Here is a 27,375-nt window from a genome sequence, read left to right as displayed (position 1 = left end):
AAAATCCTATATCAGTTTTGCATATTTTTCAGCTTATACACAGTTTTAATGTGGCCACTTGTATCTTTAAAATTAGGAGCTGAACATGGACTAATTGAGCAGCAGACCCTGAGCTGAAATGAGATGAGGCTATTTTAAATCTTTATTCTGTGTGACTATTCATATGTGTTGCTGTCAAAACTTTATTTATTATTGTTTTTTAGTGGGAGCTGCCTTAGACTCTGTTGAAGGTGTTACATAATATATAGGACCTATAGTATATGACCTTTGCAAAATTAGAAAACTGGATTTTAAATCATATCTGGATCCAAGTGTTATAAGGGATGTGGACCTATACCATAATTTATTTAATCTGTAATATTCTAAGGGAATGTTAAGTTTTTTATTTTAATTTCAGTCTAGTTAACATAGAGTGTTATATTTGTTTCCTCTTCTAATCTTCAGAAAATGCTGCCGAAAGTAACCCTGTACAAATGTCATTTAATATATGGGTTAGGTATATCTGTAAGAAATAATATTAGAAATCTAATAGCCAAGGTCAAAGTATATGGGTGTTTCATAGTTTGCAATCTTGACCTTTTTTTTTTTTTTAACAAAGAGTGGTATTAAAAGTAGCCACTTAGGCTCGTAGAACAGATGTATCTATTTCATACGGGCTTTTTCATGGGCTTTTTCATAATATACGTACATAGTTTTGAAATCAGGAAGTATGAACTGTCCAACTTTGTCCTTTTTCAGGATTGTTTTGACCATCCTGGATTCTTTGCATTTCCATTTGAATTATAGAATCAGCTTGTCAATTTTTTGCAGAAAGAGTCACCTGGGATTCTCATAGGGATTGCAACGGATTGTAGGTCATTTTGAGGAGTATTGTCATCACAACAGTATTGTCTTCCAAACCATTTATTTAGTTTTTTAATTTCTTTTGGCAGTGTTTTGTCCATTTGCAGTATAAAATTCTTACACCTTCTTTTATCAAGTGTACTGCTGAGCATTTTATTTTTTCTGCTGCTATTATAGATTATTTTCTAATTTCATTTTTGGACTGTTCACTGTTAGATTGTAGAAATACAATCTGGTTTTTTTGTTTGTTTGTTTCTTTTTTGTTTTGTTTATTGATCTTGTATCCTGCAGTCTCACTGAACCCTTTGTTAGTTCTAGTAGGTTTTTTTTGTAGATTCCTTAGGATTTCATGTATACAAGAGCATGACATTTGCAAACATAGGCCATTTTACTTTTTCCTTTTCAATCTGGGTGCCTTTTATTTATTTTTCTTATCTAATTGCCATGGCAAGAACTTCCAGTACCATATTAAATAGAGATGGCAAAAGCAGACCTCTGTTTTCTTCCTTATTTTAGGAGCAAAAAACATTCAGTCATTTAACATTAATTATGAGGCTCGTTGTGAATTTTTGTAGATGCCCTTTATCAGATTGAGGAAATTCTCTTGTATTTTTAATTTCTTCAGCATTATTATCATGAAAGTATTTGATTTTTGTCAAATGCTTTATCTGCATCTATTGTGATAATCATGTGGCTTTTGTCCTTTATTCTGTTAGTATGGTGTACTACATTAACTGATTTTTGGACGTTGAGTAGGGCTTGCTAGTAATTCTCTGTGCTTTCTACAGCTCTCATCACAGAACTGCTGTAATGCTGCTTTTGCTGCTCTCAAGTAGTTTTGCTACAACCATCCGTTTGATGGGGGCTTAAAGGGTTCCCTGTTGCTTAGTCTTGTTGGAGATGTCCATGCCTGGTGGGCGTTTTTGTTTCTTTGGTTTTTTTGGTTAGTTTTTTTTCTTGTTTTCAAGGTTTTTTTTTTTGTTTCTTTCGTTTTTTTTTTTTTCTTAGTCTTGCTTTTTCTGGTTGTCAGGGAGAGAACAAGGAGATTCATAAACTATGATGCTGCATGGTTCTCTAAAAGAGAGTAGAACACAATGGCAATGGTAGAGTTGAGTTCTTACTCTTTTGTTCCTGTTTAAGATGTATGGAGATTTTGAAATTTAATATGTTGTTTGGGATGCAGGGAAGCATCCAAAATGCATTTGAGCAAGTGAAAATGAGCCCAAAAGTTTATGGAGGGAGACCACTGTTTTTGGCCAGTAACCATGTAAGAGGCCTTTATTATCTTAAAGAGCGATGGAAATGTAATTCCCTATAGGGGCACCTGGGTGGCTCAGTCGTTAAGCGTCTGCCTTCGGCTTGGGTCATGATTCCAGGGTCCTGGGATCGAGCCCCGCATCGGGCTCCCTGCTCTATGTGGAGCCTGCTTCTCCCTCTCCCACTCCCCTTGCTTGTGTTCCTTCCCGCGCTGTCTCTCTCTGTCAAATAAATAAATAAAATCTTTAAAAAAAAAAAAAAAAGAAATGTAATTCCCTATATCTCAAAATGAGGTCCAGTCACCAACAGCATTGGCATCACAGGGGAGCTTTACGGAAATGCAGAATCTTATATCACTCCAGACTTACAGATTCAGAATCTGCATTTTAACTGGATCTCAGGTGATTCCTGTGCATGTTAATGTTTGAGAAGTTCTGATGTATTTACCCTCAAAATTTGACTGGCCAGTATGACAATGTATGTGCCTTTTTAAGTGATTGATCACATTAACTGATGCTTTAAAAAAACGATAAATATAAAATCTTAAAGGCAATAAAAGGATGAAAGAATTTTAAAATGTAGTTCCATTATAATATTGATGAGATTGTTATATTTGTTTTCAGTATGCTAGCATATAGGAACTCTCTCTTCATTTACTGTGTATAAAGAAGATCATTCATCTCTAACTTTACTATTTTGATTGATAATTAACTTAAAAATAACATTCTCTGTCTTGTTTAGAAAGGATTTAAGATAGCTTTGTCATTTTTGTTGTAAACTGATACTTGAAGTTTATTTATGTAATATATGTATACTTATAGTCAAAGAAAAGAATAAGAAAAATTTTAAGTTTTATCCAAATTATTTTATTATTTGTAAATGACAGTATAATTTGTAAATTACAGCCTTATTGTATGTTATAGCACTAGTGATTAAGTGATCATTTCATATTTTAGATCTTGGTAATGTTCTAACTTCTACTCCAAATGCCAAAACTGTTAATGGTAAAGCTGAAAGCAGTGATAGTGGAGCTGAGTCTGAGGAAGAAGAGGCCCAAGAAGAAGTGAAAGGAGCAGAACAAAGTGATAATGGTAATCTTTGGATGATGAGCTAATAATTTAACATTAAAGTAAATAAAGTATGGGGGCACCTGGGTGGCTCAGTCGGTGGAGCGTCTGCCTTCAGCTCAGGTCATGATCCTGAGGTCCTGGGATCGAGCCCTGCATAGGGCTCCCTGCTCTGCGGGAAGCCTGCTTCTCCCTCTCCCTCTGCCATCCCCCCCCCCACCCCCACCCCCCGCCGCTTGTGCTCTCTGGCTCTCTCTCTCTCTTTGTCAAATAAATAAATAAAATCCTTAAAAGGAATAAAATAAAGTAAAATATGGAGCGTTTTGGGCTGATTTGGTGTTGTATGAGAATGGTGTGTATGGTGGGATGTGGGCTAATGACCTTATAACCAAGTTTTTTGTGGGCCAAAAGTACGGGAACAGTCAACTTTGTGCATAGATAGAATAGATGGAATTGAACACTAACAAGAATAGACCACTTTTCTAAATGTAACGCCTGAAACGCTGCATTACAAATGTATTCATTTTATGGAGCGCCTGGCTGACTCAGTCAGTAGAGCATGCGACTGTTGACCTCAGAGTCATGAGTTCAAGCCCCATGTTGAGCATAGAATTTACTTAAACAAAAGAAGAGATGTATTCATTTTAAGTATTGTTCCACATATGACTGTGCATATGTTACCAAGGAGAGGAGACAGGTTAAACTCTCAGACTTTATCAAGAATAGAATGGAATCTAGAGAATTGGATTGATGAAGAGGGGACATTGGAGTCATGGGGTACTGCACAGGGGGGCAGCTTGTTAGTAAGAATACCAGTGATTCTTGGGAAGACTATTTGAGAAAGGGGAGGCAGGAAGACACTAAAACAAATGGCACAACTTAGTTTTGCTTTTACTCTCTAGAAAGATATGACAAATAATACCTTCTTTGAAGGATATTTTTATTGACTATGTGGACCCCTTTGTACTGCTGGGTCTTGTAAGGCAATTTGCCTATGCTTGAGAGAATGTAAAGACCTTAAGAGGTTATCTTTTATTTATTTTTTATTTTTATTTTTTTAATGATTTTATTTGTTTATTTGACAGAGAGAGAGACCGTGAGAGAGGGAACCACAAGCAGGGGGAGTGGGAGAGGGAGAAGCAGGCTTCCCGCCGAGCAGGGAGCCCGATGCAAGGCTCGATCCCAGGACCCTGGGATCATGACCGGAGCTGAAGGCAGCCGCTTAAACAACTGAGCCACCCAGGTGCCCCGTGAGGTTATCTTTTAAAAGGGGTTCTAGGGAAGCCTGGCTGGCTCAGTTGGTAGAGCATGTGACTCTTGATCTTGGGGTTGTGAGTTCGAGCCCCATGTTGGGTGTGGAGCATACTTAATAAAATAAAATAAAATAAAGTAAAATAGCTTCTAGAAGATTTTCAGGGAAATGAAGCAGTTTTGAGTGTGCTCTCAGCATATAATAAACCCCTTTTCAAGGAGTACTCCATCTCTCTGTTCCAAGTAGGAAACTGATCAAAGGGATTATGGTAGGTTGGAGAAATGATTACTTGATATTAGAACATATATACAGAAATTGACCTGCTGTGAACTTTTGTGAATCTCCCTACTTTCTTATAAAAGATAAGAAAATGATGAAGAAATCTGCAGACCATAAGAATTTGGAAATCATTGTTACTAATGGCTGTGATAAAGACAACTCTGCTCAGGATACACAGAATGACATTCATGCCGGTTCTTCCTTGAATGGCAGAAGTGCTGAAGAAATAAAGGCTGTAGATGAAAACTTGGAGCAAACTGGAAAAGATGCTATGTGCATTCTTCAAGGTATTGTCCCATCATAATTATCTGTCCAGCTTCTTTCCTATGAATGGAATACTGTTTTCATTATTTTAGGATGTTTAGGAGCAGTTTAGAATTTAAAAACCTCTTATTCAGGAGGCACCTGGGTGGTTCAGGAAGTTGGGTGTTTGACTCGATCTAGGCGTGGGTCTTGATCTTGGCGTCGTGAGCACACATTGGGCTTTGTACTGGGCAGGAAGCCTACTGAAAAAAAGAAAGAAGGAAGTAAGGGAGGGAGGGAGGGGAGAGAGAGAGAAAGGAAGGAAGGAAAGAAGGAAGGAAGGAAGGAGTTCCCATAAAAATCTCTTATTCAGGAATATCTTAGGGTTTATTAATATTATAAGGGTGTATAGCTTTGAAAGATAGTGGAATTAGGGGCAACTTTTATATTTTTATTGAGACTTTTTTATTGTGTTGCTTGGCATTTTAAAATAAAATTTTGAAAAAAAATTTTTTTAAAGATTTTATTTATTTATTTGACACAGAGAAACACAGTGAAAGAGGGAGCACAAGCAGAGGGAGTGGGAGAGGGAGAAGCAGGCTTCCCGCGGAGCAGGGAGCCCGATGTGGGGCTCGATCCCAGGACCCTGGGATCATGACCTGAGCCGAAGGCAGATGCTTAACGACTAAGCCACTCAGGCGCCCCTAAAATTTTGAAATTTTTAACTTTTATTCCTGATGTTTCTTTTAACCTAAACTTGTGATTATATGATGGCTTTGCTTTCCGTTCAGCAAGATAAGTTATAATCTTTTCATATCTTAGGACTCTAGGGGTGAGCCTATAGTATGTAGTTGATGACTTATGAACACTGCTGCAATTCAGTCAAGAAACCAGGAAATAGGGGCGCCTGGATGACTCAGTTGTTAAGCGTCTGTCTTCGGCTCAGGTCATGATAAAAATAAAAATAAAATCTTAAAAAAAAAAAAGAAACCAGGAAATAAACTTACTTAATATAACAACTGAACTTGTATAGTTGCATACCAATTTAGGCCTCCTAGCTGGTAGTCAATTTTCTCTTACAAGGTTATTAAGTTTTGTACAGTTTGATATGGACAGTGTCATTGTGTAATTACATGATAAACTATAATCTTTTCAAATAAAAATTATCAACTAAATTTAGTTTTGTTAAGTTAAAAGAAAAAATATGGCTTAATAAATCAAATTTGTCTTCAGTATGAAAATATATGAGCTGATAAATTTTGAGAATGAAATAAATGCATTTTTCTTCAATTAGAGAATAATTCTTCCATCATTTGTTCATTTTTAGATGTAAATGATGATCATGTTGAAGATGTTTCAGGAATTCATCATTTGACAAGTGATTCAGACAGTGAAGTTTACTGTGATTCCATGGAGCAACTTGGACAAGAAGAGGTAAAAATGACATTTTTTAATTGGTAAATTTTCAAAGTGATATATCGGAATTCAGTGTATAACTTCTTTTATTTATTTTTTACTTTTTTATTTTATTTTTATTATTATTATTTTTTTAGAGAGCATGCATGTGGGAGGTGGGGGGGAGGGGCAGAGTGAGAGGGAGGGAGAGAACCTCAAGCAGACTCCACACCCAGTTCAAGCCTGATGTGGGGCTCAATCTCACAACCCTCAGATTATGACCTCAACGAACTGAACCACCCAGGCACCCTGCATAACTTCTTTTTTTTAAGATTTTTTAAATTTATTTATTTGACAGAGAGAGAGACAGCGAGAGAGGGCACACAAGCAGGGGGAGTGGGAGAGGGAGAAGCAGGCTTCCCGCTGAGCAGGGAGCCCAACGTGGGGCTCGATCCCAGGACCCCGGGATCCTGACCTGAGCTGAAGGCAGTGGCTTAATGACCAAGCCACCCAGGCGCCCCCTTGCGTCTTTTAATAGCAGATGTACACGTTCATCACTTTGAAAATATACCTATAAAATGTTTAAACATTTGTATTTAAAATTATTTTTGTGATTTTAAAACTATATAATATTCCTGAATATCAAAAAATATTTAAACATTGTCATTTATCATATATTTATATTTGTAAATACTCTGAGGGAGGTGGGATGGGGAGACAGAGGGTAAACTCTTAAAGCTAGTCCCTATGTTTGAAACATTGATTGACAGTCAAGAAAAGTGAATAATTTTCAAATAAATCTGTTCTTCACACTGACTTATTTTTTAAAGTATAATTAACATACAATATTATATTAGTTTTAGGTGTACAACATGTTGATTCAATGATTCTGTACATTACTTACTCGGTGCTCACCACGATAAGTGTAGTTACCATACAACTCTATTACAATATTGTTGACTGTATTTCTTATGCTATACTTTCCACCTCTGAGACTTCTTTATTTTCCAGCTGGAAGTTTGTAGCTGTTAATCCCCTTTATCTATTTCACCCATCCCTGCCACATCCACCTCCCCTCTAGCAACCACCAGTTAGTTTTCTGTATTTAAGAGTTGTTGGCTTTTGTTTGCTTTTCAGACTCCACACATAAGTGAAATCATACAGTATTTGTCTTTCTCCGTCTGACTTATTTCACTTAGCCTAATACCCTCTAGGTCCATCCGTGTTGTTGAGAATGGCCAAATTTCATTCCTTTTTTATGGCCAAGTTACTTAGTTCATATCATTTCGTCTAGGAAGCCTCCACTCAGCCCCAGTACGGCGCCCCTCGCGTGAGTTCCTGTAGCGAGCGCCCATTGTCTGTCTTTTTCATAACACTTATCAAACTATGTTGTAGTGATCTTAACTTCTTTCACTCCCTTACCAAGACTAAGAAGCCTCTTGCAGACAGAGATTTTTAACTCTTATCCTTAGAGTTTAGCATAGTAACTAGAATAAGAGTAGACATTTTTAACCGTCTGAGCCACTCAGGTGTTCCCAAGATTAGACATTTTTTAAAAAATCTCTTGGATGAATGACTGACCCATGAGAACAATTCATTGTCAAAACTACTCAAGTCTTTGCTCACGGCTAAATCATTTCCATCCCGTTTCTTCCCGACACATAGGAAGCAGTAGATGAATACCGTTTTAGAAAAATATTTCCTATCATAACATGAAAAAAGTTTTATAAGAACAGTAATTCTATTATCGTAAAAATTTATGTTTATAGTTTTTAACTAAGTATTGTTTTAAATTTGTAGTCTTTAGACAGCTTTACATCAAACAACGGACCATTTCAATATTACCTGGATGGTGATCCCAATCAGCCCGTGGAAAATTCTGCTTTTCCTGAAGAAGGATCTCCTGGAAATGGCAACATTGGGGAACTGCAGGTGGTAGCCATTGAAGGAAAAGGTGAAGTAAAGCATGGAGGAGAAGATGGCCGGAGTAACAGCGGAGCACCACACCGTGAGAGACAGGGTGGAGAAAATGCGGACTGCCCTAATGTCAGAAGAGGGAGAGGTGTGTATTCTTTTTTGTTCTCACTGACTCTTTATAAACGAATTAGTAAAACGGGAAAGTTTCAGATGGGAGAGACGTTAGAACTAATCCACCTACAAAGGAGATGTTAAAAATTATCCTTACATAACATTTGACCATTTTTCTTTATGCATGGTTCTCTCCTTAGATTCTACAAGGCATAGTAGTTTGGTCTCTGAAGGTACCGGTTGGGGGGTGGGGAACATCCCTATTTCTCCATCTTTCATGCAGTTTTCTGAGGTAGCCAAATTTATGTTCTGTCACCCCCCTTCCCCCGAGCAATTGCTTACAGGTTCCTCTAGCTGCCTTTCTGCTTTTATTTGCTACTGTAGGTAAAAATTTGAATTCTGTCTTTTCCACATTTCCTTACTGAAATGAAAAGATAGCTGACAAATCAAGAAGTAGAGATAAAGAACATTTAACAATACAAAGGTAAACATTAAGAATAGTACTGTGATCAGGTAACAGAATAGAGTTGAATGGGGAAGAAAAGTAAGTATGTATTAATTTATAGTTGTTCATAGTTAGGAATGAATGGATACTGTCCAAAAAGAGAATTAACGGAAAGATAAATACCATATGATCTCATACGTAGTCTAAGAAAAAAGACTAAGCTTATAGATAGAGAATAGATAGATTGATCATTGCCAGAGGCAGAGGTGCAGGGGATGTGAAATGGGACAAGGGTCAAAGATAAAAACTTCCACTTCTAAAATAAGGAAGTCATGGGGATATGATGTACAGCATGGTGACGATCATGAATCATACTGTATTGGGTATTTGAAAGTTGCTAAGATAGTAAATCTTAAAAGATACCACAAGGAAAAACAATCTGTAACTGTTTGGTGACAGATATTAACTGGACTTATTGTGGTGATTATTTTGCAATATATACAAATATTAAATCATGATGTTATATGCTGAAAAAAAGGAAAATCCCTATATAATTTCATGAGATCATAAAAAGTGAAAGGATTATCTGTGTGTCCAGTTGAAAAAAAATCTGCATAAAACAATTGAAGACATAGGAGGAAAAAAGAGAGAATTGATGGTATTAAGAAAATTATTGTTTAGGGCTCCTGGGTGGCTCAGTTGGTTAAGTGTCTGCTTTCAGCTCAGGTCATGATCCCAGGGTCCTGGAATCGAGTCCCGCATCGGGCTCCCTGCTCAGCGGGGAGTCTGCTCCCTCTCTCTCTGCCCCTCCCCTCTGCTCGTGCGCTCTCTCTCTCTCTCTCAAATATATAAATAAAATATTTAAGAAAAAGAAAGAAAATTATTGTTCAAACACTAGCCATTTGAACACGTACCGAATGGTAAATATTTAACGAAGAAGAGAAAGATCACAACCTATTACTAGAGCCTTGGATTCAGGTCCCTTTCTTTAAGCAGTTTACCAAAATTGTATGTATGAAAGGCTTCCAATTTATTTTTTTTTTAAGATTTTATTTATTTATTTGAGAGAGAGAAAATGAGAGATAGAGAGCATGAGAGGGAAGAGGGTCAAAGGGAGAAGCAGACTCCCCGCTGAGCAGGGAGCCCGATGTGGGACTCGATCCCAGGACTCCAGGATCATGACCTGAGCCGAAGGCAGTCACGTAACCAACTGAGCCACCCAGGCGCCCGAAAGGCTTCTGATTTATAACCTGACTTCACCCCACCTATAAAACACCACAACTCCCGGCAATCACAGGGGTTCATAAAAGTGCCAGACCCTGAAGTTAAGCTTCACGAGCTTCACAGTAAATCTGCCTCAGCATTGAACAAGTATTATTGAGCTGTTCTTTGTCAGGCTCTGTTCTGGGTTCCTGGGGATGCTGTAGAGAACGAGATAGTCCCTCCTTCCACAGAGCTCATGTTCTAGTAAAGGGGAGCTGACAGTGAATAAGTCCATAATTCAGATTGGTTGCAAATGTGATAAGTGCTCCAAAAGGAAAAAAATGAATTGTTGTATTGCGTGACTGGCGGTGGGGATTACCATCACATGGGAATGGTCTGATTAATCCTGTCTTTGTGAAGGCTGGTTTGAAAGCTGACTGTGACATAGGATATTGTAAAGTGAGCAGAGATGGGACTAATTCTCTAGAGCCTTCCTTACCCTCCAACAGGCCCTCAGTCTCTTAGGGATATCTCAGTCTCTTAGGGATGCAGGAAAAAACCAAGCCTCCAACCAGATTTCCCACTTTTTTCCCCCTTGCAAATTCCATACCAATAGCTGAAGTGGTCCTTTCCTGAAAGCTGAAGAACCACTTCAAAACTTACTTCCTTTCAATACAAGAGTAAAGTCTTGAAATGGCATAAGCACCTCGGTGTTCTCTTTGGGGTTTCACCTGGTAAACAGCCCCAGTTCCGTTTCTCTAGCAAGATCACTTTTACAAAAACACTGCTTGATGCAAGGTCACCTTTGGGAATCCTGCTGCCGCTCTAGGGCTCCAGGGTGCCACAGGGCAACGAGGTAAACAGTTTCCTATTTATTATTTAAAACAAACAAACAAAACTTACCTGCTGTATTAGCAAACAGATAAGAACTTGTAATATTCCATTTCTGCACAGTAGTACTTTTTATATGCTGCAATGTAAAACTGTTACAGCCTTTCTGAAAAATAACTTGGCAACACTCATTGAGAACCTCTACAAAGGGGCGCCTGCATGGCTCAGTGGGTTGGGCATCTGCCTTCAGCTCAGGTAATGATCCCAGTGTTCTGGGATCGAGCCCTGCATCAGGCACCCTCAGTGAGGAGTCTGCTTCTCCCTCTCCCTCTGCTCTTCCCCCTGCTCATGCTCTCTCTGGCTCTCAAAAAAAAAAAAAAAAAAGAAGAACCTCTACAGAGTTGTCATCCTTTGACCCAGTAATTCTTCTTTTTTGATTCTGTTTTTCCTAAAGAAATCAGAAATTTGGGCAAGAATTTATTTTTTTAATTTTTAATTTTTTTTAAAAGATTTTATTTATTTATGTGACAGAGAGAGACACAGCAAGAGCAGGAACACAAGCAGGGGGAGTGGGAGAGGGAGAAGCAGGCTTCCTGCCGAGCAGGGAGCCCGATGTGGGGCTCGATCCCAGAACCCTGAGACCATGACCTGAGCTGAAGCCAGACACCTAACGACTGAGCCACCCAGGTGCCCCATTAGTAAGGAATTTTTGAGAATGCACCCCAAGTATGTAAATTATGTGTGAATTACATGCATTTCGTCATGTGCTAGTGTAATAAGTACATTATAAAACCTTAGCAAGAAAAACATTGAGTATATTAATACAAATAGAAGCTTATATATCTACTTCTTTTCTCTCTGTCTTTTGTGTACTTCCTGATTGCTTCCACTCCACTTTGGAGATTTAGAACTCAAAGAAATAATAGAGGAAAATGAGTAAAACGCACTATTGCTACTTCTATAAGAATTATTTAAAACTCCCTTATTTTGCTGTCTTAAAATAGGGCATAGACTGCCACACATGAGCGAAGGACCCAAGGGTCGGCAAGTAGGAAGCGGAGGTGATGGGGAACGCTGGGGCTCCGACAGAGGGTCAAGAGGCAGCCTCAATGAACAGATTGCTCTCGTCCTCCTGCGCCTGCAGGAGGACATGCAGAACATCCTTCAGAGACTTCATAAACTGGAAACACTAACGGCTTCGCAGGTGAGCTTTCGAATTTGTGTTCCTCCACTGCCGATCCTGTAAAACAGCAGATAAGTGTAATCTGTGTTGATCAGATTTACACAAATCAATGTAATGTAATGATTTTTAAAACAATAAAAAAGACTTAGGAGTGCTTGGCTGGCACAGTCGATAGAACATGTAACGCTTGATCTCTGTGTTGTGAGTTCAAGCCCCATGTAGGGCAGAGAGATTACTTTTAAAAAATAAAGTAATTTTAAAAAATTAAATAAATACTTTTAAAAAATAAAGTAATTTTAAAAAATTAAATAAAAAGGATCTACGTTTGAAAATATTGTTTACTTAAGAAAAGACTTACCCAGGGGTGCCTGGCTGGCTCAGTCGGTAGAGCATGCGTCTCTTGATCTCAGGGTTGTAAGTTCGGTCCCCATGTTGGGTATAGAGATTACTTTAAAACAAAACAAAACAAAATCTTGAAAAAAAAAAAGGCTGACCCAAAAGCGAACTGCCACTTAATAAAAAAAGTTTTCTAGTGTAAAATTACCAGTACCATGTTGGAGGTAGAAGTAGGGTAGCTTAGTATTAGAAGGATAAGTGCTGTTAAGGGGCGCCTGGCTGGCTCAGTCAGAGAGTGTTGGTCTCTTGATGTTGGGGTTGAGGGTTCAGGCCCCATGTTGGGTATAGAGATTACTTGAAAGCAAAATATTTTTTTTAAGAGTTTTTATTTGAGAGCGAGAGAGAGAAGGGGGGAGCCACCCAGGAGCCCCAGGATTGTTCAGAGAATTAAGTAAAATGCATAGTACAGTGCCTGGAACACTCATGTGACATTTACATATTGTCACATGACATGATGATGGTGATGATAATAGCAATGATAGTAAGCCAGCTTGGTTTCCTCCCTCAGGAAGTTCACAGCCTTAGAGAGGACCTCACTTAAATAATTCTCTGTCTTCATATTTTCTTTGCAATGGTTGCAACTGTATGGGATTTTTCCTTTCAAAAATCTTTTCCAAAAAATTCAGTAGGGGCGCCTGGGTGGCTCAGTCATTAAGTGTCTGCCTTCGACTCAGTTCATGATCCCAGGGTCCCGGGATTGAGCCCCACGCCGGGCGCCCTGCTTGGCGGGAAGCCTGCTTCTCCCTCTCACACTCTACCTGCTCCTGTTCCCTCTCTCGCTGTGTCTCTCTCTGTCAAATAAATAAATAAATACAATCTTTAAAAAAAAAGTCAGTAATCCTTATTTTAATCTAGCCATAGAATGGTAAATAGAACTTCTAAATATGTAAAAGCCACTGATACCAACAAAAATTCATTGCTCGACTAAACTTTTGTCAGACTCCTGCACTTTCTCTCAGGCCATCTCTCCACTTCTGCCTTGTAAAATCCAGTTTTATCAAGAGCCCTGCTCTGTCAGTTGAACCGGGCGGGCTCCTCATCCTCCACCAAGCCCAGGTGTTGTCTGAGATCACCCTGGCTCGTCTTCAGCACGAATCCTGTTAGGTCGGTTTAGCCAGAATCTTCCTTACCCTGATGTTTCCTGTTAGGAATTTTCCATCCACCGATCCCAGCCCTACTCCTTGATACGAGTATCAACGCCCATGCTGCGTTGGGAGTTGAGCCCCCTCCGTCTCCCCCTACTGTAGAAGTCCCTATGCTCATAGTGATAGCCCCTCTTCCATTGAAGAAAATCTTCCTTCCTGTGCTTTCACACGTGTCACTGATTTTTTTTTTTAACAACGTGTATGGATAAATACCATTAAACCAAAAAGTCATAATGTTACTTATACAGCTAGTGCCATGCTTAGATGGAAGCAAGGGTCCTTGGGAATCTTCATTTACCTTTCCAGACCCTTTATTACTTAGAAAAAAAAATCTGCTAAAAGTTAACATTTAATTGTTCTGACTCTACCTTAGTATTTGTTAGTAGTTGCTGCTTTAATGAGAATAGTGTCATCACATTGGGATTTGGTCACCTTGAATTCCATTGAAAATCACGCGGACTAATGTGACCTTAGTTAAGTCAGCATATACCAGGGATCCCAATTTTGTAAATCTATCCTTTATTCTGAAGAAAGTGCCATAAGGTAAATCTCCCGGTTAAAAATTATTATGCCTTGGGGCGTCTAAGTGGTTCAATCGGTTGAGCATCTGACTCTTGGTTTTGGCTCGGGTCATGATCTCAGGGTCGTGAGATCGAACCCCATATTGGGCTCCGCATCGGGCTCTGTGCTCAGCAGCAGTCTGCTCAAGATTCTCTCTCTCTCTCTCTGCCTCTGCCCCTCCCTGCTGCATGCTTGCTCGTGCGCACTCTCTCTTTCAAATAAATAAGTAAATCTTTAAAATATATCGTTATGCCTGCAAGGTACAATTACAAATAATACCATAAAGATCATTCCCTTGTCTAGATTCTTTCAGCACTTGCAATTTGATTATACTCTTCTTTAACACCTTAATGGTCTGTGAGGTCTAATGCAACATCTGGAGGCAACTAATTTAGTTTTACCTGTAAGGTATAGTCATCCTGGGTCCTGGGGTCCTTGAGATCATATGACTTCTAACAAGGAAATTTAAAGCCTGTCTCCTCCTTACCACTTCCTGCTGTTGGTTCAGTTTACAAGCCTCTGTGCTGTACCTCAAACTTGCCCGCAGGCGCCCTCCCACCGTTGGTCTTTGCACTTGCTATTCCTCTGTACTGAAAATTGTTCTCCTTAACGCCCCCACCCCGCCCCCCCTTAGCCACAGAGCATAGTTCTCTTTGTTTAGGTCTTTGCTCCAGTGTCAGCAAAGCCTTCTCTGACCACCCTATTTTTTTTCTTTAAATTTTTTATTCTTATGTTAATCACCATACATTACATCATTGGTTTGTGATGTAGTGTTCCATGATTCATTGTTTGTGCATAACACCCAGTGCTCCACGCAGAACGTGCCCTCTTGAATACCCATCACCAGGCTAACCCATCCCCCTACCCCCTCCCCTCTAGAACCCTCAGTTTATTTTTCAGAGTCCATCGTCTCTCATGGTTCGTCTCTCCCTCCAGTTTAGCCCCCTTCATTCTTCCCCTCCTGCTATCTTCTTCTTTTTTTTTCTTAACATATATTGCATTGTTTCAGAGGTACAGATCTGTGATTCATCAGTCTTGCACAATTCACAGCACTCACCATAGCACATACCCTCCCCAGTGTCTATCACCCAGCCACCCCATCCCTCCCACCCCCCCACCACTGCAGCAACCCTCAGTTTGTTTCCTGAGATTAAGAATTCCTCATATCAGTGAGGTCATATGATACATGTCTTTCTCTGATTGACTTATTTCACTCAGCATAACACCCTCCAGTTCCATCCACGTCGTTGCAAATGGCAAGATCTCATACCTTTTGATGGCTGCATAATATTCCATTGTGTGTGTGTGTGTGTGTGTGTGTGTGTGTGTGTGTGTGTGTGTGTGTGTATACACCACATCTTCTTTATCCATTCATCTGTCGATGGACATCTTGGCTCTTTCCACAGTTTGGCTATTGTGGACATTGCTGCTATAAACATCGGGGTGCATGTACCCCTTTGGATCCCTACATTTGTATCTTCGGGGTAAATACCCAGTAGTGCAATTGCTGGATCCTATGGTAGCTCTATTTTCAACTGTTTGAGGAACCTCCATACTGTTTTCCAGAGTGGTTGCACCAGCTTGCATTCCCACGAACAGTGTAGGAGGGTTCCCCTTTCTCCGCATCCCCGCCAACATCTGTTTCCTGCATCCCCGCCAACATCTGTCATTTCCTGACTTGTTAATTTTAGCCATTCTGCCTGGTGTGAGGTGGTATCTCACTGAGGTTTTGATTTGGATTTCCCTGATGCCGAGCGATGTTGAGCACTTTTTCATGTGTCTGTTGGCCATTTGGATGTCTTCTTTGGAAAAATGTCAGTTCATGTCTTCTGCCCATTTCTTGATTGGATTATTTGTTCTTTGGGTGTTGAATTTGAGAAGTTCTTTATAGATTTTGGATACTAGCCCTTTATCTGATATGTCATTTGCAAATATCTTCTCCCATTCTGTTGGTTGTCTTTTGGTCTTGTTGACTGTTTTCTTTTGCTGTGCAAAAGCTTTTTATCTTGATGAAATCCCAATAGTTCATTTTTGCCCTTGCTTCCCTTGCCTTTGGTGATGTTTCTAGGAAGAAGTTGCTGCGGCTGAGGTCGAAGAGCTTGCTGCCTGTGTTCTCCTCTAGGATTTTGATGGACTCCTGTCTCACATTGAGGTCTTTCAACCATTTTGAGTCTATTTTTGTGTGTGGTGTAAGGAAATGGTCCAGTTTCATTCTTCTGCATGTGGCTGTCCAATTTTCCCCACACCATTTGTTGAAGAGACTGTCTTTTTTCCATTGGACATTCTTTCCTGCTTTGTCAAAGATGAGTTGACCATAGAGTTGAGGGTCCATTTCTGGGCTCTCTATTCTGTTCCATTGATCTATGTGTTTGTTTTTGTGCCAGTACCATACTGTCTTGATGATGACAGCTTTGTAATAGAGCTGGAAGTCCGGAATTGTGATGCCGCCAGCTTTGCTTTTCTTTTTCAACATTCCTCTGGCTATTCGGGGTCTCTTCTGGTTCCATACAAATTTTGGGATTATTTCTTCCATTTCTTTGAAAAAAGTGGATGGTATTTTGATGGGGATTGCATTGAATGTGTAGATTGCTCTAGGTAGCATTGATATCTTCACAATATTTGTTCTTCCAATCCATGAGCATGGAACGTTTTTCCATTTCTTTGTGTCTTCTTCAATTTCTTTCATGAGTATTTTATAGTTTTCTGAGTACAGATCCTTTGCCTCTCTGGCTAGATTTATTCCTAAGTATCTTATGGTTTTGGGTGCAATTATAAATGGGATCGACTCCTTAATTTCTCTCTCTTCTGTCTTGTTGTTGGTGTATAGGAATGCCACGATTTCTGTGCATTGATTTTATATCTTGCCACTTTACTGAATTCCTGTATGAGTTCTAGCAGTTTTGGGGTGGAGTCTTTTGGGTTTTCCACATAAAGTATCATATCATTTGCAAACAGTGAGAGTTTGACTTCTTCTTTGCCAATTTGGATGCCTTTGATTTCTTTTTGTTTTCTGATTGCAGTGGCTACGACTTCTAATACTACGTTGAATAGCAGTTCTGACCACCCTATTTAAAATTGCAAGACTTGGGCGCCTGGGTGGCTCAGATGGTTAAGCGTCTGCCTTCGGGTCAGGGCATGATCCCGGGGTCCTGGGATCAAGTCCCGCATCAGGCTCCCTGCTCCTTGGGACCTGCTTCTCCCTCTGCCTCCCTCTCTCTCTCTGTCTCTCATGAATCACTAAATAAAATCTTTAAAAAAAATTAAAAAATATATAAATTAAAAATAAATAAATAAAATTGCAAGACTCTCCTCTCCAACATGTCTCATTTCCTCTCCCTGTTTTTCTTTTTCTTTCTTTCCTCCTTCCTGTTTTATTTTTCTTTATGGTGTTTATCATTACCTGATATAGTGTATATTTTACTAATTTATTCATTATTATTTGTATCTCTCCATTACAGTATAAGCTCCATTAGGGTAGCACTTTTTGTCATTTTGTTCCCTGTTGCATTTCTAATACCCAGAGTAGTAACTGGTACATAACAGATGCTGAGTAAACATTTACTGAATGAATGAATGAATGAATGAATGATCTTAATTTTCATACCATTTCTATGAAGTTATAATAAATGGAGTAACTAGAGTAATAAGTTTCCAACAATTAGTATAAGGAAACTTGTTTTCTGGATGAGCCAAGTTGGAATATAAATTTCCTAAATTTGAAATTTTTCTGCTTAGTTTATACATCTCATTGAAAAACTGACAGTATTCTTTCCCTCAGGAAAGGTAACTATGTGAGGTGAGGAATGTGTTAATTAACTTGATTATGGTAATCATTTCACAATATGTATATGTATCAAATTGTCACACATATATATTAATTATATCTCAAATTATATCTTTTTTTTAAGATTTTATTTATTTGACAGAGAGAAACACAGCGAGAGAGGGAACACAAGCAGTGGGGGTGGGAGGGGGAGAAGCAGGCTTCCGCGGAGCCGGGAGCCCGATGCGGGGCTTGATCCCAGGGCCCTGGGAACATGACCTGAGCCGAAGGCAGCCGCTTAACCGACTGAGCCACCCAGGCACCCCTCAACTTATATCTTTTTTTTTTTATATCTTAATGAAGCTGGAAAAAACTTTAAAAATAAACCTACAACACTAACAGTTCATTTCTCATATTTATCATATCTCTTGTGCTATAACTTTTTGTAAATTTTCAAAACAGATCTTTGGATATGATTTATTATTTTTTTTAAGATTTTATTTATTTATTTGACAGAGAGAGAGATAGCGAGAGCAGGAACACAAGCAGGAGGAATGGGAGAGGGAGAAGCAGGCTTCCTGCCGAGCAGGGAGCCCAATGCGGGGCTTGATCCCAGGACCCTGGGATCATGACCTGAGGTGAAGGCAGACACTTAAGGACTGAGCCACCCAGGCGCCCCATATGATTTATAATTTTAATAATAATCAAGGCTGCAGTTCTCAGATGTGTTTGTAAATTGGTAATTTTTTTGGAAATTAAAGAATAAGAAAAGTTGATTAGGTAATGGAATAACAGTATAAAAGAAGTAATGGTTTAGATTAGTTTGAGGTTTTATTTTGAAATTTTATATAATTTGAACTATAAAATATAAAATGTCAAAAGTATTTATTTGGCTAGCAATTTTAGGGACCTTGTTATTTGGCCAGTATGGGTTTTAGGACAATTGAAGCATGGTTAGCAGAATAAACTAATATTTTAGCTTTAAAAAAAAAAAAGGAAATAGGAAAATTACTATTTTTTTCTCATTTTGTCCAAGGTAAATCACTTTCATTTGTATTTATAGGCAAAATCGTCAACATTACAGACCAGTTATCAGCCTCCCTCACAGGTAAGAAATTCTTAAGTCTAAGTCCCAGGGTTTCAAATGACTTAAAATAAATTTAGGTATACAGGTTCTTAAAGTATTCCAAATGAAATCTACCCTGTAGAGCTTTGAAGTTAAAATATACTTGTTATGTGTTTAAATCTAAAAGTACTCCTGGGAATCTACTTACTGAATTACGCTCTGAGGTACAGAATACCTCCCTTCTGTATAGCAAGACTGACATTTGTTATTAAGTTTTATATTTTCAAAATTATGAAATAGTATGTTTTTATGTTTATACATGCAATGTGTAATAGACTGGTGACCAGCTTATTTTATTTTCTCAGAGACCATCTTGGTGGCCCTTCGAGATGTCTCCTGGTGCATTAACTTTTGCTATCATATGGCCTTTTATTGCCCAGTGGTTGGTGCATTTATATTATCAAAGAAGGAGAAGGTAATGTAGTTTTATGATTGACAATAGTTTGCAGAGTCTTATAATCTATAGTAGACAGAGCTTTCAATAGCAGTGAAGAGGATAGGTCTGTTTTATAGATGTATTGTCAGACTGGCCATTCTGTACCGATCCCGAGACTGAACTATCTTGGAAATGATACCTAGTGGATTTCTAGTACCTGTTAGACTTAAAAAAATTAAAGTCTGATGGTTATTTTGGGCTCTTTGCTAACATTAAAGGACCACAGACAATAGGTAGGGAAACAAATAATGCCTGCATGCTCTTTGAACTGGACATTGACATTTCAGAAGACTTTTAGCCTGGTGTTGACTATCTCTAGAAATAGAGATTTTTCTAATTTGAGGGCCAATATTCCAGTTTGGGATGCCAGGAGATACCGCAGATAGGCCTGAGAATAATAGATTGGGATCCTTGAAAGGGCTCTGAGATTGTCTAGGTTAGGAATAACCTGAGGCTCAATCTCTTGGGTTCATTAAAGCATTTTTTTTTTTTAGACACTACGTAAACTAAATTACTTCGCATGGCTGGGCATATAGACCATCGTTTACCGCACTCATGGCCTCACTTACTATGTTTTTGGTGTTTTCATCACCATGTCCCATTAAATAACAACAGATGGGGAGAAGAAATAGGATATTTGATAATTTTAAGTGCCGTCTTAAATATGTGCAATAGAGACACATTTTTAAAAATCTACAAGTTTAAATAATTAATGGGTATGCTGTTCTTCTACCAAAGAACCCAAGTCCCTAATTAACTGTATTTGCTATCAAAAGCGGAAATGAGGCATTCGCCCTTCTCTTCTCTGGAAGGGATAAACAGCACACTAGTTAACGTAAGTGCTCCAGTCATAATACCTGATGGCAGAGAAACCGAAATGCATCAGGATTTGGGTGAATCCTTTTAGTCTTCCCGTTTTCTGCTTATGTTAAGACAGTTTGACTTATGTTCGTAAGAGAACTAAATAAGTTCCGTGGTACATTCATGTTCTTGGAATACACCCGCCCACTTGAAAAAACTTGAGTAGGAGTTCAGAAACAAAAACTGCTCTCACACTGTTATTTACCTCTTTTCTAAGTCATTTGTATAGATGTCATTTCAGCTGTGTGGAAGGTGGGTGGCAGGGTTCGATAAACCTTAGTTTAAGTCCTTTCTTTTCTTCTTTTTACACATTTTACATTTCTCCCATGACGGTCGGGTTTAGTGCTACACGGTGGGCTTTTTTTTTTTTTTTTTTTTCAGATTTTATTTATTTGAGAGAAAGAGAGTGAGCGAGGGAGAGCATGGAGGGGAGCGGGCAGAGGGAGAGGGCGAAGCAGGCTCTCCACTGAGCAGGGAGCCTGACGGGGCTCGATCCCAGGGCCCTGGGATCATGACCCGAGCCGAAGGCAGATGCCTAATGACTGAGTCACCCAGGTGCCCCTCACACAGTGTTTTAAATTTTAATTTCCCTAATAAATGGAGAGAAAAAGGACCCAACGTTTTCTCACTATTTCGTAGGAATGCTAGATTCAAGCAACAGGACACAATGGCCCTGAAGTTAGGTGTTGACATAATTGGCAATGTATTTCAAAGTTCCTTTTCATATTTCCTTTGTTGAAAGTTGAGGATTGGAGAGTAGAGAAATTTGGCACAAGACAAAAACCCTAACGCTTACTTGGGTTAATAATTTATGTTATGCTTAAGTTTGCAGCAGCTTATCACTTTATTAAAGATGGAAAAAACAATGACTTTGCTTCAGCAGTCACCAAAAATTGCAGTTTTTCCAAAAAAAATTTTTTTAAAGATTTATTTATTTATTTATTTGACAGAGAGAGAAAGACACAGTGAGACAGGGAACGGAAGCAGGGGGAGTTGGAGAGGGAGAAGCAGGCTTCCCGCAGAGCAGGGAGCCCTACGCGGGGCTCGATCCCAGGACCCCGGGACCATGACCTGAGCTGAAGGCAGACGCTTAATGACTGAGCCACCCAGGCGCCTCCTAAAAGTATTTTTTTAAGATATTCCTTCCTGTTAGACATCTACATCATTTCTCCTAAGTATCCCTTTTGATTGCTTACAGATGCCTCTGAATGGAGAAACTCTTACCTATTTTTTTTTAAGATTTTATTTATTTATTTGATAGAGATAGGGAGAGGAAGAGCACAAGCAGGTGGAGTGGCAGGCAGAGGGAGAGGGAGAAGCAGGCTCCCCGCTGAGGAAGGAGCCTGACGTGGGGCTCGATCCCAGGACCCTGGGATCATGACCTGAGCCGAAGGCAGCCGTTTAACCAACTGAGCCACCCAAGCGCCCCACTCTTAACCTATTTTTTTTTTGATGTAATGTTCCATAATTCATTATTTGCGTATAACACCCAGTGCTCCATGCAGAACGTGCTCTCTTTAATACCCATCACCAGGCTAAACCATCCCCCACCCGCCTCCCCTCTAGAACCCTCAGCTTCTTTTTCAGAGTCCATCGTCTCTCATGGTTCATCTCCCCCTCCGATTCCCCCCCTTCATTCTTTCCGTCCTGCTATCTTAACCAATTTTCAATACTCTACTTTGTTATTGTTGAATCTTCATCAAGTTTTCAGTATGTTAAGTGTTTAGTCCTTCCAAGTTACCAACTATTTAGACTGTGCAACTGCATTTTGTTTTAAAGATTATTTATTTATTAATTTATTTGACAGAGAGAGAGACAGAGAGAGGGAACACAAGCAGGGGGAGTGGGAGAGGGAGAAGCAGGCTTTCTGCGGAGCAGGGAGCCCCACGTGGGGCTCGATCCCAGGACCCCGGGATCGTGACCTGAGCCGAAGGCAGATGCTTAACGACCGAGCCACCCAGGCGCCCAGTGTGGAGCAATTTTTAATCTGACGGTTATATAGGAATGGAAACTAGAGAGCAGTGTGTATGGTTTGGAAGAGATGGGTTCTGTGTTAGAGATGAGGAGAAAGATCCAGAAATCCAGTTGGAGTGGGAAAGGTGTGGAAAGGAGTGGGTATGCCCTATCCTTAATAGGAACCATCCTATGCCTCGACCCCTCATACAGTGTCTGTGGGCTTTCAATAAATGTGTGCTGAGGGCATGACTGAAGGCCCACTATTTGTAGGAGGTCACACTGAAGTACCATATGATATAGAAAGCTTTCGTTTTATTTATTTATTTATTTTAAATGGGTTTTTTCCCCATTTTAGTTAATAAATATGCACCTGGGTACAAACACACTGAGAGAGTTCCATATATATGTAAAATAAGTAGCTATTTGCGGTAAGCTTTTTGAAAAGATGTTTTGTTTCCTTGAACATTAAAAGTAATGTGTGAGGTCCACTGCTTGATTTTTGTTTCCCCCGCAGTGCAGAAGAATCTAAATTCAAAAGTAAATTACTCGTGGGGCGCCTGGGTGGCTCAGTCGGTGAAGCATCTGCCTTCGGCTCAGGTCATGATCTTAGGGTCCTGGGATTGAGCCCCACATCAGTCTCCCTGCTCAGTGGGGAGTCTGTTTCTCCCTCCCCCTTTGCCTGCCACTCCCCCTGCTTGTGCTCTCTCTCTCTGTCCAGTAAATAAATAACATCTAAAAACAAAATTGTATTATCACTCTGCAGCAGATCAGAAAAAAACCAAAAAACAAAAACATTTTTTCTGAATGTGGTATGAAGAGCAACACCTACAGACTTCTTGTCCAAAAATTGGCCCTGCGCGGCCTCTGTGGTTCTGCCTCTACCCAGTTACCCAACCTGACCATTCTAATAAAATTATCCAGGAGTACAATACTAAAAGCAGCCCTATTAAGTCCAAAAGACTACCCTTAAGCTATTACTTTGAAGGGAAGGATGTTTGTAACCGCTTTTCTTTATCATCCTGCCCAGGTTAATAAATATGCGTGTAGTTTCTTGGGGCACTGAGCTTTCAGTAGCAGGTTCTAGGAACTAGGTAGGTGTGGGGAGGATTTCTGCAGGAACACTTCAGGTGGAGCCTGGGGCAGATGGTCCTGCCTCAAAAAGTCCAGGCTTCTGAGGAGGGGAAAGAATCCATCAGTCCAGCCGAGCAGATCCTTGAGCAGGCAAGGCGAAAGGCATAATGTTTCCCTCTACCCTTAATCTGTTGTTTTCTGTAACTTTTCTTCTCTTATCACACCATACCCTACATTTGCAAGTTAATTTAAAAAGAAAAAAGGACAAAAAGATCTCAGGAAAAGCCTTGAAAAACATTCTAAAGTTCTGAAAATACTGATGGGGATTTATGTCTATTTACCTATTACAGGAGAAGATTGCGGATTAGAGAGTTGTGTGCTTTTTTGTAAATCTGCAAAGGATTTTGTGTAGGAATCTACATCACGTGGGTTGTTAGTGTCGCTAACTGTTCATGCACCTTCCAACTAACATTTCTGCTAAAACCTCACTCGGGCTGTTAGTCTTCAGAACCAACCCGCAATTGTGGGACGCCTTGGTGGCTCAGTCAGTTACGCATCTGCCTTCAGCTCGGGTCATGATCTTGGGGTCCTGGGATCCAGCCCCAGCCCCACTTTGGGCTCCCTGCTCAGTGGGGAGTCTGCTTCTCCCTCTCCCTCTGCTCCTCCCCCCAGCTGGTGCTCTCTCTCTCTCTCTCTCTCTCTCTCTCAGATAAATAAATAAAACCTTTAAAAAAAAGAAGTACCACCCACAATTCTGTTCTGGCTCCAGGGGCTTTTTTTTTTCTTCATGCCTTGAGGGCTGTCCTTATGTTACATAATATGAAAAATGATCTGCTCATTTAAAATGTCACTCCTGCCAAGGAAGTGTACGTAAGAGGTTTTCTACAGAAGATAAAGTCTGATGGTATTATCTAAAATATCACTCCTGCCAAGGAGGTTGCATAAGAGCATTTCTGCTGAGGTGAGGAATGAATCTGTGATGAGAACGTTCCAGGCATTTTGGCATCTTGAGTTGTGGGGCGGAATAGAGATTTCACCGCTGTGGGACCTTTCCCAGACCTCAGATCATACGCGAATTGTTTTGTGCTAACAAGCCCACCCTTCTCTGATCACTCGTTCATTCTGCTATCACTAAAACTGTCACATTATGCCTTTCCAAACTTAGTTTATATATCTCCCTCTCACACCCAAGCTAACCTGAGAGCTCTTCTGAGAGTTGAGAGCCTGCCTCATTTATGTTTGAATCCCCAGTGCTTGGCACAGTGCCCAGAAAGTAACAGACACAAAATATATGTTGATTTTTTTTTTTAAGATTTTATTTATTTAGTTGACAAAGAGAAAAGAGCGTATAAGCAGGAGGAGCGGCAGGCAGAGGGAGAGGGAGAAGCAGTCTCCCATCTGAGCAGAGAGCCCAGACCCCAGGACCCTGGGATCATAACCTGAGCCGGAATCAGACACTTAACCAACTGAGGCACCCAGGTGCCCCAATATATGTTGATTAAATGAGTAGTCTAGGTTGTATATCTATCAACCTTTTGTAATCTTACTCAGCTTTTTTTGTTTCAGAACTTTTCCAAGTTATAAATTAATTCCCAAAACTCTGAATTGCATTAAGCCAACTAGAAAAGGATGAGAAGTAATTTCTTAAGAACTGTTGGTAATTTTATGGTTTGATTCTGAATATGAATATTATTGTTATCATTCAAAGAATTCTCTGGTATGGATGTGTTTTGTATTCAGGTTGCATTTATATTCATAGGAAATTGGTTTTTACTTTGTTTTTAAAGAAAACTGAACTGAAGAAAATGATATTTTCCCCAAGAAGACTACTGGGCCTGAATGACCTCAGAATGAGATGGAACTTCCGTGGAACTCACAAGAAATCTTAGTTTGTGATGATTACACTTCTTCTTGTCGTCAGTAGTTTGGTTTGTGTACATATATACATATATAGATATTTTGCACTACACAAATGATAACATTTTAAGGACTAATATTGCTGATACTTGAATCATTAATCTCAACTAGGTTATAAGTAGCATACATAGATTTGCCCTACCCTTGAACTTGAAGGACATTAAATTATTAATTATTGTTTGGTAACATGTTTACCTGATTATCTCCCATAGAGAACTATAAGCTGCTTTTCCAAGGTACAGTTGTGATAATGAGATGAGATTTATAACTGGATATTTTTAATTTTCTAAATTAACTATGAGAAAGAATGCAAACCAGGAGTGAATTTCAAATGAGATTAAATCAACTTTCTGTCTTAGTCACTGAATTGCCATGCCAAGGACTAGAAAACTCCTGGAGAATCTTCTCCACATCCACTCCTCGGGCTGCCCCGAATCCCTCCTGGGCATTCACAGCGCTGACTTTAGTGTTTAGGCGCCCTTATTACAAAGTAGAGCCCTACATCCGAGGCGTACTTTTTCCAAACGAACGCAGACTAGACATAACCTGCTGACAGGAATGATGAAGAACCGGCTGCAAGTAGGCCTGAAAGTATACTCTGAGCCTGTAGCTCATTGGTAAGATTTTCTCCAGCCGTATACATTTATTCCTTTGTAATCGCTTTTCTGTAACTGAGGATATCTTGTTTCTGCTTCATAGGGTGCTTTGAAATATAAAATGAAAACTTATTTATACTGTTTTTACAAAGGTCAAAAAGGAAACACATGAAAATCACTTTTCTGCAACTGGTAAACTACGCAGACTGGACTCCTAACCTCTTAGTGCCTCCGTTTCTCTCTCATTCAAAGGCATATAATTCAGTTACTTCATTTTTTTCCCCAAATAACTAGAGATCCGTTTTCCCTTCGGGGTATAATATTTGAGATATACCTATTTCACAGGGGTAATGGAAGGATTCGCAGGCTAGCAGGCCATATGCTTCCATATGAGTAAGGCACACCCAACTAACGTAAACTTAAATGTCCCCCGTTTAGACTAAAAAGAAGACTGTAATTTAGATCCTTGAAGGCTTTGTTTGGAATTATTCTTCCTATATACCTTCCAAAACTCCATTTATTTAGATGTACCTTGTACTGTAAAGATTTCTCTCATTCAAAGGCATAGTAGCAAATAATTTTTAAGCATTCTTGGTATGTATGATGTTGGGTTCAGCATCATGTGTTCAGAGTGTTTTCAGTAAGAAAGTAATCCATCCCTAGGATAGAGGGTGATTCTTTGTTTGCTTGAAGAAAAAAGTATAAGAATATAATTTGCTTTCCCCAGACTCTTTTTTCCTTTTTTTTTTCATGTAACTTGGTGTTTTTTATTTTTTAATCACATCTTGACTAAAATGTGTCTATCTAAAGGGATTACCAATATTTGCTTTTTAAAAACTGTTCTGTAGGTATTTGGGGAAAAAAATGAAGCAAGTAACTGAATTATATGTAAAAATAACATTTAAACCTGTGGATCAGGGATTATTTTCAAAAATTAGGTATCAATTTGGTATCAGAAAGTGGTGGCTTTTCTCTTTAGCAAATCAGTTAACTAAATGCCAATTAAGAATGGAAGCAGAGGTGATTCATTACAGGCACTGGGAGGTGACTGACTCCTAGGGATAACCATTTTTTTCCTATTCCAAAGTCTTATTTTATAGTTTGAAAAGCACTTTGCACACAGTTCTTGTATATACAAGTAAAGATGTAATTATGGGATATAGTGTGACTGCTTTGTTTAATAAGAACCTCATTTAAAATTTTAAATTGACAGCTGGTTTTTTTTAATGATCTACTTCTTTTCTGTTTCTTTATTGTAAAACTACGTTAAAAATAAAAGGTTAATGAGAAGTGCTATGGTTTTTATTACTTGTTACTGCTAGAAGTACATTGATTATAAAGGATTAAACGAGCAGAAATAGTGGGAATTCATAGAACGTAATCATGCCTCTTTCGGAATAAAGCCATGCTATTACATACAATTTCATAAAAGTCCCAACGTGGGATAAAGTAGAACTCCTTTAGTCATTTGGTTAAGAATGTTATTGATCCAGCAAAGTCTCAGTTTCCATTCTTTCACCA

At 39.3% G+C, this 27,375-nt stretch overlaps 1 protein-coding gene across 8 annotated transcripts in view; it reads left to right on the top strand.

Moving 5' to 3' along the window:
• LOC148163661 (acyl-CoA-binding domain-containing protein 5-like) overlaps positions 1 to 27,144 on the top strand; it is a 40,376-nt gene extending 13,232 nt beyond the window's left edge. For all 8 annotated transcript variants that reach the window (XM_088025774.1, XM_088025772.1, XM_088025775.1 and 5 more), the window contains 8 exons: positions 3,057 to 3,191; positions 4,782 to 4,985; positions 6,269 to 6,375; positions 8,137 to 8,398; positions 11,848 to 12,047; positions 18,955 to 18,999; positions 19,323 to 19,432; positions 25,129 to 27,144. In XM_088025774.1, coding sequence (XP_087881900.1) covers positions 3,057 to 3,191; positions 4,782 to 4,985; positions 6,269 to 6,375; positions 8,137 to 8,398; positions 11,848 to 12,047; positions 18,955 to 18,999; positions 19,323 to 19,432; positions 25,129 to 25,141 — 1,076 coding nt within the window. In that variant the 3' untranslated portion in view covers positions 25,142 to 27,144. The remainder of the gene's footprint in view (positions 1 to 3,056; positions 3,192 to 4,781; positions 4,986 to 6,268; positions 6,376 to 8,136; positions 8,399 to 11,847; positions 12,048 to 18,954; positions 19,000 to 19,322; positions 19,433 to 25,128) is intronic.
• Positions 27,145 to 27,375: the final 231 nt, after the last annotated feature.

This window comes from Eumetopias jubatus, unplaced genomic scaffold (genome assembly GCF_037043125.1).
Source record: "Eumetopias jubatus isolate StellerSeaLion01/CBP00866 unplaced genomic scaffold, mEumJub1_p1.0 scaffold_8, whole genome shotgun sequence".
Taxonomy (NCBI): Eukaryota; Metazoa; Chordata; class Mammalia; order Carnivora; family Otariidae; genus Eumetopias; species Eumetopias jubatus.
Note: the sequence above shows the minus strand (reverse complement) of the source record. Positions and strands in the feature narration are given on the sequence as shown.